Source organism: Penicillium taxi (assembly GCF_028828555.1).
Source record: "Penicillium taxi strain IBT 34144 chromosome Unknown utg000001l_segment0_segment0, whole genome shotgun sequence".
NCBI lineage: Eukaryota > Fungi > Ascomycota > Eurotiomycetes > Eurotiales > Aspergillaceae > Penicillium > Penicillium taxi.
The window spans coordinates 2,959,078-2,973,706 of NW_026643203.1; the positions used below are offsets into that span (position 1 = coordinate 2,959,078).

A 14,629-nucleotide genomic window follows, 5' to 3' on the forward strand; every position below is an offset into this window, starting at 1 on the left:
ATAGTGGGAACTTTGTAAGTATTATTCAAATGAGTGGAAGTGGAAATGGAAGTAAACATTGAAAGTAAAGTTGATTAGAGCCGCATGACACTGACACCTGAGGCGGCAACCCCATCTTCATTCTGATCAAGCTTCCTGCCATCATCTTTCATCCTTCGACTTCGACTTTCCATTTCCTTTCTATTCTACCGCACGCAACCCCTACACGTTCATTTTGATTACCATATCCTTCTAGTACGATACCTTTCGCTACTTTTTTCTTATCCTTTATTCTTCATCAACCCAATTTCAATCGCTGACTATCTCCTACGTCGCTCAGAATCAAATCTCCATGAGTTACAACATTTTTGCAACTCAACCCCCCCATCTCTGCCCTTTGTCGGTAGGTCGCCACTGAAATGGCACCTCAATACAATCACAGCAAGAGAAAGCGCGATCGCCAGTGGTCCGGAAATTCGGTGAATAACGATCGACCTTCACCTCATCGTCCCGGTTCACTCCCTATGGCGCAACACCCATCTCAACCTGGCGCTCAATCCAGTCACAATCGAGATCAATATGACGGGCGCGACGAGTCGCGTCGGCAGTCCAACCGCGCCCATGGCGCGCGACACAATTCTCGCCGCGAATCTCACAACGGCCAGAACACTTCAAATTCTCAACAAATGTCCCCCCCCTCCTCCGACTCAGCCAAAGGATGTTGCAGAGTCTTCACATCCAAGTATCGAATTTCCAGTACTGCAGCCTATCCCCTCGTCTACTCCCATAAACCCTACCCCCCAACCACAGCAAGCTCCACCTCAAGTTGCCCACGAAGTTGTGTTTCGACCTCCCCCAGGTCCACCCCCTCCCTACGACTATGAAGTGGTAACGGATAGTATTGTCAAAGAGTGGTTATCGACCGGAAAGGGAAAAGTTGTCGAGGAAGGCAAGCTTGTTCAATCTAACCAGGATGGTCGACTTTCTTTGATATACCAAGAACTCATTCAATCCACCATTTACTGCCGCTTGTCGCCATCCGAGGCCGGAAGTACTGTGAAGCAAATAATTGGCGAGAATGAGGATGTGGATATGGACGACATGGAAAAGAATGGAATATTTTCTGATCCTCGCTCGATTTTCCTCGATACACTGTCCAGCGTCACCGATGCTGATACATCCAATCCCATCTTCAGACCTCTGATTTCCGCAACTGGAATCTCCCCTGCTCTCATGCGCATCCATCTTGAAACTCCTTTGTTGCAAAATCTAGGCCTTGTTCGCGAGACCTTTGCTCGCATGGGAATTCGCAAGCAAACCAACCTACTATACCGCCAATCAAATTACAACCTGTTGCGAGAAGAATCTGAAGGTTATTCCAAGCTTCTCACGGAGCTTTTTACTACGAGCAACAATGAGCCACCCTCAAGTGAAGTGGTCGAAGATACGTTTGAGAGAGTCAAGGCCATGATCGGCGCATTCGATATGGATGTCGGCCGAGTTTTGGACGTGACATTAGATGTGTTCGCCGCAGTGCTTGTGAAGCAATATCGCTTTTTTGTGAAATTGTTGCGAGCCAGTTCTTGGTGGCCCGTGGAGGACACGCTTCCTAAACTCGATCTACATGAGTGCAATTCGGGATTACCAACATGGGCGCTTCCGGGATCATCTGGCTGGTTCACAACCGAGGAAGATCGTGCCGTCATTCTGAAATTTAATGAAGAGCGGGATAGGAAGTTCTGGGATCGCGTGCGACAAGTTGGAATTCAGGCTTTCTTCGAAGTTGGACGCAAATCACTTTCAGAAGAGGACAAACATACATCCTTTGAAACCAGCGGCCTCCCTGCAATCGCAGATGCGACGCAGGCTTGGATAGAGGCGACTGGGACTATGCCACCGAAAGGCAACCGTGTCGCGGCTCAACTTCTCGGTCTCAAGCTTCGCTTTTACTCTTCAACGGCTCGTTCTAAGTCGGATACCTTGCCAGACAACCTTATTTATCTAGCTGCACTGCTCATCAAAGTGGGCTTCATTTCTCTCCGTGACCTTTATGCCCATCTCTGGAGACCGGATGACTCCATGGACAAGCTGAAGATGGAGAAGATGACAGAGAAGACAGAGAGAGATAAGGCAGCTCGACATGGTGGCTCTGCCAACGCTCTCATGATGGCCGGGGCTTTGTCTGATGACACACTTCCAGTGCCTCGCATTCGCGAATCAGAGTCCCGGGCTACGCCAGGGAAGGACGCGGACGTGAAAGCAGAAGATGACTTACCAGATCCATCCGACCAAAAGGTTCTACTCCTGAAAAGTCTTCTTGCCATTGGTGCTATCCCCGAGTCGTTGTTCATCATCAGCAAATTCCCATGGCTGATGGACCTCTACCCTGAACTGCCGGAATTCATCCACCGCATTCTTCATCACTCTTTGAGTAAGGTTTACACCCCTCTACGCCCTCTTTCATCTATGGAAACCTTTCCTGGTGAGAAACAAGTCGTGAGCACAGAACAGTCTGGTGTCGCCAAGGGTCATATTCGACTTTCAAACCCATCTGCAAGACGTTCTCTCCGATGGGCCCAGCTTGATAAAGAAGACACAAATGACGGAACCGACTACAGATTCTATTGGGACGACTGGTCAGACAGCATTCCAATCTGTCAGTCTGTTGATGATGTATTCGCTCTGTGTTCCTCGTTTTTGAATCTTTCTGGTCATAGGATTGGCGAGGATGCAAGCCTGCTCACGAAGCTTGCGCGTATCGGCAAGCACAGTCTTTCTCAAGATGGCTCAGAGGAAAATAGAACACGCTGGGGAGATCTATGTAAACGTCTCCTATTGCCATCTATCAGCTTGACCAAGAACAATCCTGGCGTGGTCAACGAAATTTTTGAACTCATTAGTTTCTTTCCTCGTCATGTTCGCTACAACATGTACGGAGAGTGGAGCTCAGGACAAACTTCAAGACTGCCGGTTATTAAAGCTGCATTTGACCAAGCTAGAGCAGCCACAAAGGATGTTCTCAAACGACTCAGCAAGACCAACATTCGACCCATGGCTCGTTTACTGGCAAAGATCGCCTACGCCAACCCTGGTATTGTCATAAATGTTGCCATTAGTCAAATCGAGTCGTATGAGAATCTCATTGAGTGCGTTGTCGAGTGTGCACGCTATTTCACCAACTTAGGATACGATATCACAACATGGGCTCTTATCGACTCCCTTGGTCAGAAGGGAAGAAGCCGTACGCAGGAGAGTGGATTGCTGACAAGCAAATGGCTCAATGCCTTGTCTACCTTTACTGGTCGAATCTTCAAACGCTATTCAGTCATGGATCCTGGTCCAGTTCTGCAATACGTTGTGGAGCAGCTGCGTCAGAACAACTCAGCAGATCTCATCATTCTGGAGCAGATCGTTACCTCCATGGCTGGCATTATCTCAGATACTAACTTTAATGAAACCCAAATTCACGCCATGGGTGGTGGAGAAATTTTGCAATCACAGATTATTCTAGAATGGCTCGATAAGCGACACGAGTCAAAGATTACATCGAAACGGCTACTCAAGTCGCTCACCCATACCCGAATGGCCGGTCAGCTTCTGGTCGCAATCTCTCAGGAGCGTTTGACTTGTGTTTATGACGAGTCTTGTTCAGAACTTAAATTGCTCGGCAACATCTTCGACGAGATTCACCGTATTCTTACTCAATATCTTGACTTCCTTCGCAGCAGTCTGTCAGTTGATGATTTCGACTCCTTTGTGCCAGACCTTGCCACTTTGATCAAGGACTTTGGAATTCAGCCTGAGATCGCGTTCTGGATTCGGCGAGCCAGTGTCTCCCAGAAGATCGCAAATTACGAGCAGTCGAAACAAAAGACAGAACTGTCTACCACGAAAGATACTGTGGTTGCTACCGATGCTGCTTCTGATATATTTTCTCTCAACCCAGTTGTTCAAGAATTCATTGAAACAGTCAAGGATGCCTTGCCTTCTGAATACTGGGAGGTTGTAGGCGTGCATTTCTTTGCCACATTCTGGCAGCTTTCTCTCTACGATGTGACCATGCCGCAAAAGTCTTACGAAGATGAGGTGGAAAAATTGAGACGTCGTATCGTGGCTATCAATAACGACAGATCTGATATCAGTATGGTTGCCTCGCAACGAAAGGAGCGAGAAAAGAAGCAGATTACACAACTCCAGGATCGAATTTTCGAAGAGAACAAGAGTCACTTGGCAGCATACCAACAAACCCGAACCCGGCTGCAGAAGGAGAAAGACCGTTGGTTTGCTGGGATGCGCCTTAAAAGCGATAACCTCAACGTCGCTCTGTTGGAACAGTGCTTCATCCCCCGACTCCTTTTGTCGCCCATTGAGGCTTTCTTCTCTTTCAAGATGTTGAAGTGGTTGCACAGCTCTGGAACGCCTTATTTCCGGACCGTTGGTTTGATTGATCAACTTTTCCGGGAACATCGACTTGCTGCGCTCATTTTCATCTGCACTTCCAAAGAAGCCGATAACCTAGGTCAATTTTTGAATCATATTCTGTGCGACCTTGCCCGCTGGCATGCTGATAAGGGCGTCTACGAGAAAGAGGCGTTCGGTACTAAGAGAGACCTTGCTGGATTTGCGCCAACTGTCGACTCTGAAGGTGCCCCAGTCAAGTTTATAGAGTTTGAGGACTTCCGTCGTCTGCTCTACAAGTGGCACCGTCATTTGTGCAGTGCACTCAAGACCTGTCTTAACGGAGGCGAGTACATGCATATTCGCAATGCCATCAGTGTTCTCAGAGCAGTTGTTGAAACTTTCCCGGCTGTCAATTGGATTGGTGACCACCTGTTGAAGTGTGTCAAAGATCTCAGTCAAAATGATGAGAGGGCGGATGTGAAGATTTCTGCTGCCTCTCTTATCGGACATCTCAATCAAAAAGAGAAAAAATGGATTCTTCCACAGGCCTTCCATCTCCCCATGGTTCAGCCCGATGCTGGCCAGTCTAAATCTGGTTCGCAACCTCCCGGCACACCACAGCCTCGATCTTTCACCCCTACCCCGCTCAATGCCACTGCGGCTGAATTCCAGCCAGGAAAACAAGAGTACGTCAAACCACACATTGAACTCTAACTCAGTCATCAACTAACAGCTTCCAGCGCTGCGGATCCTTCCAAGCAAGCATCAGGTAAGACCGAAGTGGAAGATGGCGAAATCGAAGACGCTAAGATGGTTGATGTTGCCTCGGCAAAAGACGTCAACGATGCAGAGCCGGTTTCAGATGGAGGATCTGCCCATGCCACCACGGACACCGGTGTAGCTTCATATTCAGGTGGCCTGCTCGAATCAGAGCAACGTGGTCAAGCAGAGCCACCCTCGCGACCCCGACCCAATCCACGAGCCCTAGATTCGGCTCGCCCAGCCGATATCCCGAAACGTCCAGACACTGAACGAGGCAGCATTAATCCTCGCGAACAGGCCCTTCGGCCACGTATCACTGAGAATAGACTCCCTCCTCGTCCTGACCTGCTGGAAGACCGACGAGACAGACTCTCTGACTTTAACCCTCGAACCCGTCACGGTCTGCCTGAGCATGGTCGCTTCGATGGATCTGGGGTCGACGGTCGAGGTCCCGTACATGGACGAGATCGCGACTTTGGAATGAGACCCACTCCTGATGATCCGATGCGCGGACCTCCTTATCGCGAGGGCCGACTTCCCCGTGAACCCGAATGGCCTGCTGGCCCCGGTCGACATTCGTTCCATGGACGAGAGGGGCCTATTCGCGGCGAACTTCTGCCCGACCGGACTATCGAAGGCCCTCGTAGGGGAGAGAAGGAAGACCGACGTCCCTTCCCGCCCAGCTCGCTGCCGCCGCGATCGTCTGATCTGCCCAATCGACCCGAAAGATTCCCCGATGAGCATCGCTCTGTAAACTTTCCCCAGCAACCACCACGACATGAGGAATTTCCTCGGGGTCCTCGCGATCGCTCCGGTGGTGAGCCAAGAGATGCAGGTATGAGCTCGGATATGACCCATGGCCGGCCACGCCAGCCTGAACTTCTTCATGACATTCCCTCTGGACCCCGCATGAGAAACGGCCGTGGCGCTCGCAACGCCCCCGTGGCTCCCTCCATGAACAATACGAACAATGGCAACGTCGCCACAGCTGAACGTCAGCTTCCCACTGGCCCTGGTCGCCAAGGTGGACGTGTCGCTCCTGAACAGCCGTCTGCTACCCAGCCCTCACCGTCGCAACCTTCTTCATCGGCTGGTGCTGATACTTCTGGCGTCCATCCGGATCGGCTCACACGAATAATTCAACAACCTTCATCCCAGCAGACTCCCTCACAGGTCCCCTCAGGTCCCATGACTCCTCCTTCGGGCCCTCGTGGCGCATCAAGTGGTCAGCAAGGAGGTCGTGGGCCCGGCGAACGTGGGCGTGGTGACAAGCGCTTTGCAGCCATCAACAATGTTCTCACTCAGGGAAATAGCCCTGTTGATCGTGTGGGCGCTGCTCCCTCTATCCGTGGACGTGGTGCAACCCGCCAATTGAATAACGCCGACGACTCCCCTCAGACGTCGGCTCGACCCCCCAATGGACCCGATGCCTCTCGAGACGGCAGCCAACAGCGTGGACGTGCTAGTGGACGCGGTGGTGATCTTATCGATGATACCGGTTCCGAAACCCGCCGTTCCGGGCGCAACAACGATCGTGGCCGTGAGAATGAGCGAGATCGCCGTGGCGACGAATCTGCCAATGGCAGCAAGCCTAATGGCAGCCGGCGCGAAGAGCGCCGTGAACGGGATCGCAATCGCCGGAGCGATGTCGGCAGTGGTACTGCCCGAGAGGAGAAGGACCGAGAGCGCCATGCCGAGTCCCGCGAAGCGATGCGCCGCAACCCTAGTTCGCGCGAGGAAATGCGACGTCGTGACCGCCGTGATCGTGAAGATCTGAAAGATAACGCTGACAATGATGGCCGGCTTCATCAAGCCTCGACAATGGGTCCTCCATCCTCACACCCTGCGCCTCCCCCACCACCTCCCCCTCCAGCTCCTCCAGCTTTGCCAACTGATGACAACGGACGTCGCTGGGGTGCGGGCAACCGACCTGAAAATCGAGATCGCGAACGTGAGCGTCGAGGTGAGCGCGATCGTCGGGAACGTCGCGAGTCTGGCCGCAACAAGCGCCGCCTTCCCAACCAGGAAGACAACTCCCAGATGGGAACTGAGAATAAGCGTCCTCGCAGAGGCATGTGAGTATCAATTGATCTCATATGATGTTTCCAATATCAAAAGGCAAATATTTTTTATCCAGATAGCCTATTAATGAAAATTCAATATCAAGAATTAAGATTGCCTGCGTAATGTATCAACTCCTGGGTTCTACATAGAGAGCTCAATTCGGAGTACAGAGTATCGAATTATTGTTTCAAGGAATTTACAGCTTGATAGCAAATATTAAACTACCTGGAGTTATCGTGAACAGATCGATCAGAAGATTTGGCAAAAATTCGCTACTAGGCGTAGTATTTAGTGGTTAGTTATCGAACCCTCAGCGAGTCATCACATAATCATGAAGTTATTCACTCTCATCCTTCAAACTCTCAGATATGCCAAGATGAGTAATTTCGTCAGAAATCTTTTTACGATGACAAAATATCCAAATGGCTCCCAGAAGTCCTTAAATCTGCTTCTCAAACAACAATTTTCTGCCAAGCAGAAGAGGCAGGTTACTGTTCCACTGGAGGCTTCCACCCTGTCTCGCTAGGAGATACTTTCAAGTCTGGAAAATACGAAGTATTAGGGAAACTAGGCTATAGGCAGTATTCTACCGTCTTGTTAGCGAGAGATTCAGAGTGGGTATATTTCTCCATCATTGTCAAGCATGCAGCTGATCGAGTACCCAAGAGCTTTGAGACACGTACGCTTAAAATACTGAGAGCCGATTGCTATGGTGGCTCGAGCGAGATATTTGAGCGAGAAATTCTTTCAAAACTGTCTGCTTTATCTAAGAAAAGCATCCACCAGGGTCGACGTCACGTACTACCTGCCCTGGATGAGTTTTGACACAATGGGCCCAATGGAAATCACGTCTGCTTTGCTTTCGACGTTTCAGGCCACCATTTGGGCTTTCAATCTATCCTTTATGAAGATGGGAGATGACCCTTTAAGGCAGTGAAATCAACAACATGACAACTTCTTCTTAGGCTAGATTTTCTCCATAGGGAGTGTCAAATCATTCATACAGGTATGGACATACGCCACAAATGCTCTTTTGCTTATAACTACCTAGGTAGGTTTTTGACCAAGCTGAAAATAGATTTGAAGCCTACGAATATCCTTCTCAAGCTGGGAACCCCGGAACAAGCCATTGTGGAATACCTTTCGGAGACTCCTGTACGAATCAGTAATGAGCTTGATTCTCCTAAGCCACTTCCAGAAGTTATCAGCACACCTCTTATATCTAATATGACTGAATCGCAAATTGCAATTGTTGACTTCGGTGTTAGTACGTATCACCCACCCAATTATTGTTATTCTCTAGATTATACCTAGGTACTTATACACAATCTACACCCTCTTGGGTTGACAATCACCCGATGGATGCAATTCAATCATCAGCTTTGCGAGCGCCAGAAGTCACAATCGGCGCCGATTGGGATGCCAAGGTTGATATTTGGAGTCTTGGTTGTCTTGTAAGTAACTATTGAGTCTACCAACCGGTAGTAGCATTCCTAACTATTTTAGGTCATCGAGTTTGTCCAGGGCTTTGTGCTTTTTGCTGGACAGGCGTCAAAAAATGGTTCATGGACTCGCAAGAACGATTGAAGTACTTGGTGATTTCCTGCCTGAGCTCCTGAAAAGAGGGGAAAGGACCACAGAGTTCTTAACCGGGAGAGTGGTCTCCTTCGAATCTCGGATATGAAAGCGACAAGTCTTGAAAGGTCGATAAATGGTGCCGAAAAGCAGTTCATCAAGCCTCACGATATGCCTGGCGCTGAGATCCATATATAATTGTTGACTTCTTGCGAGGAATGCTTACAATAGACCCGATATGTCAAAAGTCAGCGACAGAGCTACTGCTGCATGAATGGTTGAAGTTCTAATTTACTCCCCAAGCTTCAACTGCAGCTAAAAGCCCTGTAAGTCACACCGCTACCTGGAGGTTCTGGATAAGTAGCACATTGAATGACAAGTCCAGATTCTACCAATGCGAATGGTGTTCTAGCTGGAGGTAGTTTACCTAGGGCTGGAGTCTTCTGCTGAAGTTAAGAACCTTGGAGCACTTCCAGGGCTAGACCCTGGGGTATCCACAGCATTTCGGGTATTCGCGGTATCTAAAGCTTTTAGGTCTTGAGGTTCTCGCCATGAGATACCTAGATCTAAAAATTCGAACATTCAATTTAAAGTCACAAATATTTTAAACTTTCCTGCCACCTCAAGCTAGATCCCTTACAACCCATCTATCTGGTTTATAGTGGCATAAATTTATAACCCATCATACAAGCCCTGCCGGGCTAGCTCAATCGGTAGAGCGTGTGACTCTTAATCACAAGGTTGGGGGTTCGACCCCCCCGTTCGGCTATTCCTACTACGAACCTTCGAGTCCCTCTTTTTTTTAAATTTTTGGTTATCTCTTTGGCTATTTATAAAACATTAGAATTTAGATATATACTTTTTCAATTTTTGCCCCATGGAATAACTCTGTAATCTTGATAAGACCCCTTAAAAGTCGTCCTATTTAGGCTTGCTTGGTGTAGTTGATCACGTGAAAGTATTCCCTGCATAAAAGTTTAAAAGGTTAAGCCTCAGTATCTCATACCGCCCATTATACTGCCAATAGTATTATCATATTCAAGTAAACAACAGGTCGCGACACCACTAATTGCAACTTGCAAGTTTCGAATGACGAAATTCCTTCTTTAGGAGTGAAATAAACAGTAAACTCAACCCTGCACTCGAAAAAGCTTCTCGGATTGACCTCCATAACCTTGCACCATCATGCCTTCAAATCAACTTGACCTGATCCTTACAACATTGGAAAGAAGAACTCACTTCCTACTATTGCAGGGCTGTAACGAGATGATTCTTAAATTATCAGAGCAAATGTATTCAACTTCATTATCTGAACGTACATTATAAATTCGATATAGATTTTGGCAAGTCCATGTACGGTTATAACCTGATCCGAATCAGTCACAATCAACCTTGAAAATGTTGAACCTCGAAGAGGCATTCTAATCTCAGCTCATCATTGGCCCGAATCCTTATCAAACTACGTAACCAGAAGTGAAATGCGGGGGTGGGGCTTCCCTGGATATTCGATCATCCATTTCAATACAAGAACCCACGCCCCTCGCCATCCTGACCAGGCCATATACGAATACTGACGTATACAGCCCACAGCCCATGGACCCTCCCAAACAAGAAAAATGTCCAACGAATTCGGCATTGCAACCCTATCTCTCGGAAATTGGCGAGAGCACCGACTTGAGCCCAGACTAAAGGCAGCAGCCAAAGCCGGCTTCAAAGTAATTGACCTATTTGACGAATGCTGGGCCGCCTACTTAGAAGAACACAATGTGCCAGGAACAAATCTCTGGAACGCCACACCCGAAAATCTCCGCATAGCCCACAAACTAGGGAAGTTAGTCAAATCGTACGGAATGCGCATCGCCTGCACGCAACCCTGTCGTAATGTAGAAGGGATCCTAGATGCCGCCGAACGCCGTGCGAGTCTCGGCCTCGTCGCACAGCGGTTCCCCTTCATGCGCGCTTTCGATACAGACCTTGTTTTCTTGTGCGCTAGCGTGCGCACTGATAGCGGCGTGACATCTGATTTGAAAGTTGTTGCGCGTGATCTAGCTGAGCTTGGTGATATGGCTAGGGCTTATGCAGAGGCGGATGGGGGTCCGATGTTGAAGATTGGGTATGAGGGATTATCTTGGGCAGTGAGGAATACGTGGTCTGCCTCGTGGGAGGTTGTCGAGTTTGCTAATCGGGGTAATGTGGGTTTGGTTGTTGATGCGTTTAATGTTCTTGCTGTTGAGTTTGCGGACCCCTATTGTCCCGATAGACATGGTCGTGTCTATCCTACGCTACAAGAGTCTGTTGATGTTCTCGCCGCATCTATGAAATCTCTGGCTGCTACCGTGCCTTGTGAGAGGATATTCTTCTTCCAGTGCGGTGATGGGCAGCTAGTGAACCCAAAGACTTTTTTGAAATCGTCTGATCCGGAGATTCCTGCTCTTCTTCCTTGGTCGAGAAGTCATCGTCTTTTCCCTTTGGAAGAAAATTATGGCGGTTATATGCCTGTGGAATTGGTTACGGCGGCGGTTTTAGCTACTGGTTATCAGGGACCGATTTCTCTTGAGGTCTTCAATACCTCCTTGAACTTGCCTGGTAATGATGTTCCATCCGTCCATTCAATCAGAGGCATGAAGGGATTGCAAAAGCTCATCGAGACTGTTGATACTCTATCACCTTTTTGGCAAAGTGAGGATGATGCTCGGAAAGCCAAAGAACAGGTCATCAAACGGGTACAAACTACCAGGTCTATGTTATAAGCTTTGAGGTCTCCGATATAAATTAAACCAAAGATACTAGTCTAATGCATGCCCTTGAACGGAGGTTTTTTGGAGCCAAAGCAACTTCGGAAAACACGGAGTATTACAAAGATACCGAGATAGTGAAACAGTTTTGTGTCTTGGAACCTTGGAACTGATAACAAGTATCCAGGCTTGAAATGAGCAAAGGACCAAAGGGTATATACATTAAGCAGACCATATGAAACATGAACAAGACCGAAATGACAAGGGAAAAAAAAAGGAAACCAAAGAGGGTAAGGCTAAAGCAGAATAAAAAGTACCATCGTAAGGATCATGCAACAGGAACAGCATCCACAGTGCCAGTCATGCGCGGATTCAGTACCATGACCGATTCCTTCCGTCGCATACCCAGACCAGCCAACTTTCGTAAAAGGCGCGATGCACCCTTTCGCCGCTGATGATGGGGCGCATCAGTGGGGTAAATGATAGAATAAAAAGTCTTTCGATTATCGTCTTCGTTGCCGTTCACATTCACATTCGCCGTGTCAGAATCATGATCTGTCCAGAATTGCAACAGGTCATTCGGACTCCTGTTCTCTTCTGTCCGTGATGAAATCGAGTCGCGACTCGCGCGCATATTGAATGATGTCCATTGTCGCGCACCGAATAATGTCGTAGATGGTATTTGCTGTGTGCTGTAAAAACGGCCCTGAGACCCAGAGCCAGAACCAGAACCAGAGCCAGAACCAGAGCCAGTGGCAGTACTGGGCGCAGACACGGTGCTCATATTAATGCCAAAGTTATTGTAGGGGTTTTGTAATTCAAATTCTGCTCGGAACCAGGTTGCGGAGTTTGGCTCAGTGTAAGGCTCTGGTGTTTCTGTCCCCTGGGTATCGTCTGTCGGCCATTGTATATTCTTTGCCGATGATGGGCTGAAAGGGAAAAATCCTGGACTGGACGATCGAGAGCGAGATTCATAGCGGGAGTGGAGAGAAATATCATCTGTAAAGTTGTGTTCTCGACCTCGACCCCTTTCACTTTCTCCTCGTCGGGGTGAGAGGGACAATGGCTTCCCATAGAACCTGCCAGTACCTGAAGTAGCTGACCTGGGTAAACTGTTCGGGCAGAAACCTCCCATTTTAGGTGGTGACTGCAAACTGAGACCTATACCGGAATCTAGATTCCCCTTCTCACTCAGAGAAGTTGACGAATAAAAGCGCGCTCCCTGCTCCACAGACTTGGGGGGTGTTGCAAGTGGTAGGTGTTTGGAGATGGCACTTGTAGATTGGGATTTTTGTAGTAATTGAGCTTCACCGTGAAATGATGGCCACATGGGAAGGCCTCGATCGATACTTTGGATGAGGAGAGCACAAGCAGAGGCCATGTCATCTTCTAAATCCTCGTCTAGTTTCTGTCGGGTGATAATTGGAGATGAGGGACAGAAGTATCCCGGCTCGTCTTTGAAATCGTAGTGGCGAGCACGATCTGCATCATTATCCCATTCAGACTCACAATTGTTTGAGCTGGGACCTGTTGATGTGTGGGGTCGGCCATTGGATTGGTCAAGGACATCGACTGTAGATGAATTCATTGTCGGCACGCGATCAAGTCCTTGGGAGCTGCGAGAAAATGGGAGGCGTTGACGAATCTTCGAAGCTTTCTTTGAAAGTCTGTGCTCCATTGTTGTGGACAAAGTTGGAGTAATGGATATGCCCAGGTGAGAGTTGTTGAACGAAGTTTCCAGAGTGTGGTGGAAAAGGATGGCTGGGATAGATCTTGATAGCAGATAATGAAATAGATACCACCGACACCGACTATGCGCCACAGAACAGAAGTGGATAAATTGGCAAATGATAGCGGGTGGATCTACACAAGATAGCAAATAGATTTAAATTGGCAATGTTTTGATATAGAAAAAAATGGGATGAGACTGTTGTCATTACAACAGAGGAATGCTGGAAGGGATGCCGATCGAAGAAAAGGACGAAGTGAGACAAGATAAAGCAGAAAGCAGAAGGCAGAAGGCAGAAAGCAGAAGGCAGAAAGCAGAAAGAAGCAAGCAGAAAGCAGATCTGGGGGTTACAATTAGTTTATCAGTTAGATAAAATAAAACAAGGTACCAGAAAGTGGAGAGTAGATTAGGGAGCGGCTAGGGCTCCAAGACGATATCTCGAAAAGATAGACCAATTGTAATGACTTGATGTACTTTTGATCTCCACTTATTTACTTATTGAGAACTCGGCTGGTCTAGCCTTATCGCGCTGTCTTTAGTCCCCTAATAAAGGGTTTGAGGCGCAACTAAACCAATTTGGGGGTACATTTCATCAGCTAAAAGTGACTCAAAGCAGGATTCAATGTTTCGGTTTCTGTTGAGGATCAACAGTGAAGCATCCCTAATATTGAAGTAACAATGTCTTATCTCTAGCCCCCACCTTTATAGGCTATGAACGCCACTTGTAACGTGCATAATCAGTTCTAATATTTTGCCATTTTCTTATTTACCCGCTAGTTTATGCTAGGATGGCACGATGGAGACCTAGAACCAGGCTCGATCCATGGTCCATCCCTTAGTCGGCAAAATAGATCAGTAAAATCAGAAACTGAACTAGTTTTTGGATAAATATTAAAATTGAAATTCATCGTGTGATTTATATGACATTAATGCGTTTCTTTAGGTCTAGTTTGTGATGGGGCTGACTTAGCTCTGTGCGACTCGTCTGAACATATCAAACATGCAGACTCACCACTCCGTAGCCGAGTATAACCACGGAATCTTCAATCTTCATAATCTTTATAATGGAATACTCCGTATGGAGAATTTATTCTTTTTTATTACGTGGCTTCAATTAGGCTATTTTAATGATAGCTACTTAAAAACGGACCCATAAGCTGGGTAATGGGTCTGATGGAGCAGTTGGATGCTTCTTGTGCTGTCTTCCAAGGATAGATCCATGTGGAGTTCGAGAGTGGCAGTTGGATGCCCATCTCCCTGACTAGCTTAAACGGACAAAAGAAACTGCTCTTTACTTCCCCTTTTCTTTTGGTGCATGGGCCAACGACACGCGGGAGGTCCGTGCCGACCACCCCGTTACGTTACCCAGGGGCCGAAACCCGAG

At 48.0% G+C, this 14,629-nt stretch overlaps 4 protein-coding genes across 4 annotated transcripts; 3 read left to right on the top strand and 1 right to left on the bottom strand.

Moving 5' to 3' along the window:
• Positions 1-558: 558 nt before the first annotated feature.
• Positions 559-7,221, top strand: N7495_001072 (putative THO complex component (Rlr1); the record flags this gene model as incomplete). Its single annotated transcript, XM_057203742.1, has 2 exons — positions 559-5,066; positions 5,121-7,221. 2 exons carry the CDS (start codon positions 559-561, stop codon positions 7,219-7,221), a joined length of 6,609 nt encoding a protein of 2,202 aa, XP_057067815.1.
• Positions 7,222-8,433: 1,212 nt separating this feature from the next.
• On the top strand, positions 8,434-8,793 carry N7495_001073 (Protein kinase-like domain protein; the record flags this gene model as incomplete). Its single annotated transcript, XM_057203743.1, has 3 exons — positions 8,434-8,473; positions 8,521-8,660; positions 8,713-8,793. 3 exons carry the CDS (start codon positions 8,434-8,436, stop codon positions 8,791-8,793), a joined length of 261 nt encoding a protein of 86 aa, XP_057067816.1.
• Positions 8,794-10,397: 1,604 nt separating this feature from the next.
• On the top strand, positions 10,398-11,531 carry N7495_001074 (uncharacterized protein; the record flags this gene model as incomplete). Its single annotated transcript, XM_057203744.1, has 1 exon — positions 10,398-11,531. One exon carries the CDS (start codon positions 10,398-10,400, stop codon positions 11,529-11,531), a length of 1,134 nt encoding a protein of 377 aa, XP_057067817.1.
• A 313-nt stretch (positions 11,532-11,844) lies between these two features.
• On the bottom strand, positions 11,845-13,194 carry N7495_001075 (uncharacterized protein; the record flags this gene model as incomplete). Its single annotated transcript, XM_057203745.1, has 1 exon — positions 11,845-13,194. The coding sequence occupies one exon, from the start codon at positions 13,192-13,194 to the stop codon at positions 11,845-11,847; it is 1,350 nt and encodes a 449-aa protein (XP_057067818.1).
• Positions 13,195-14,629: the final 1,435 nt, after the last annotated feature.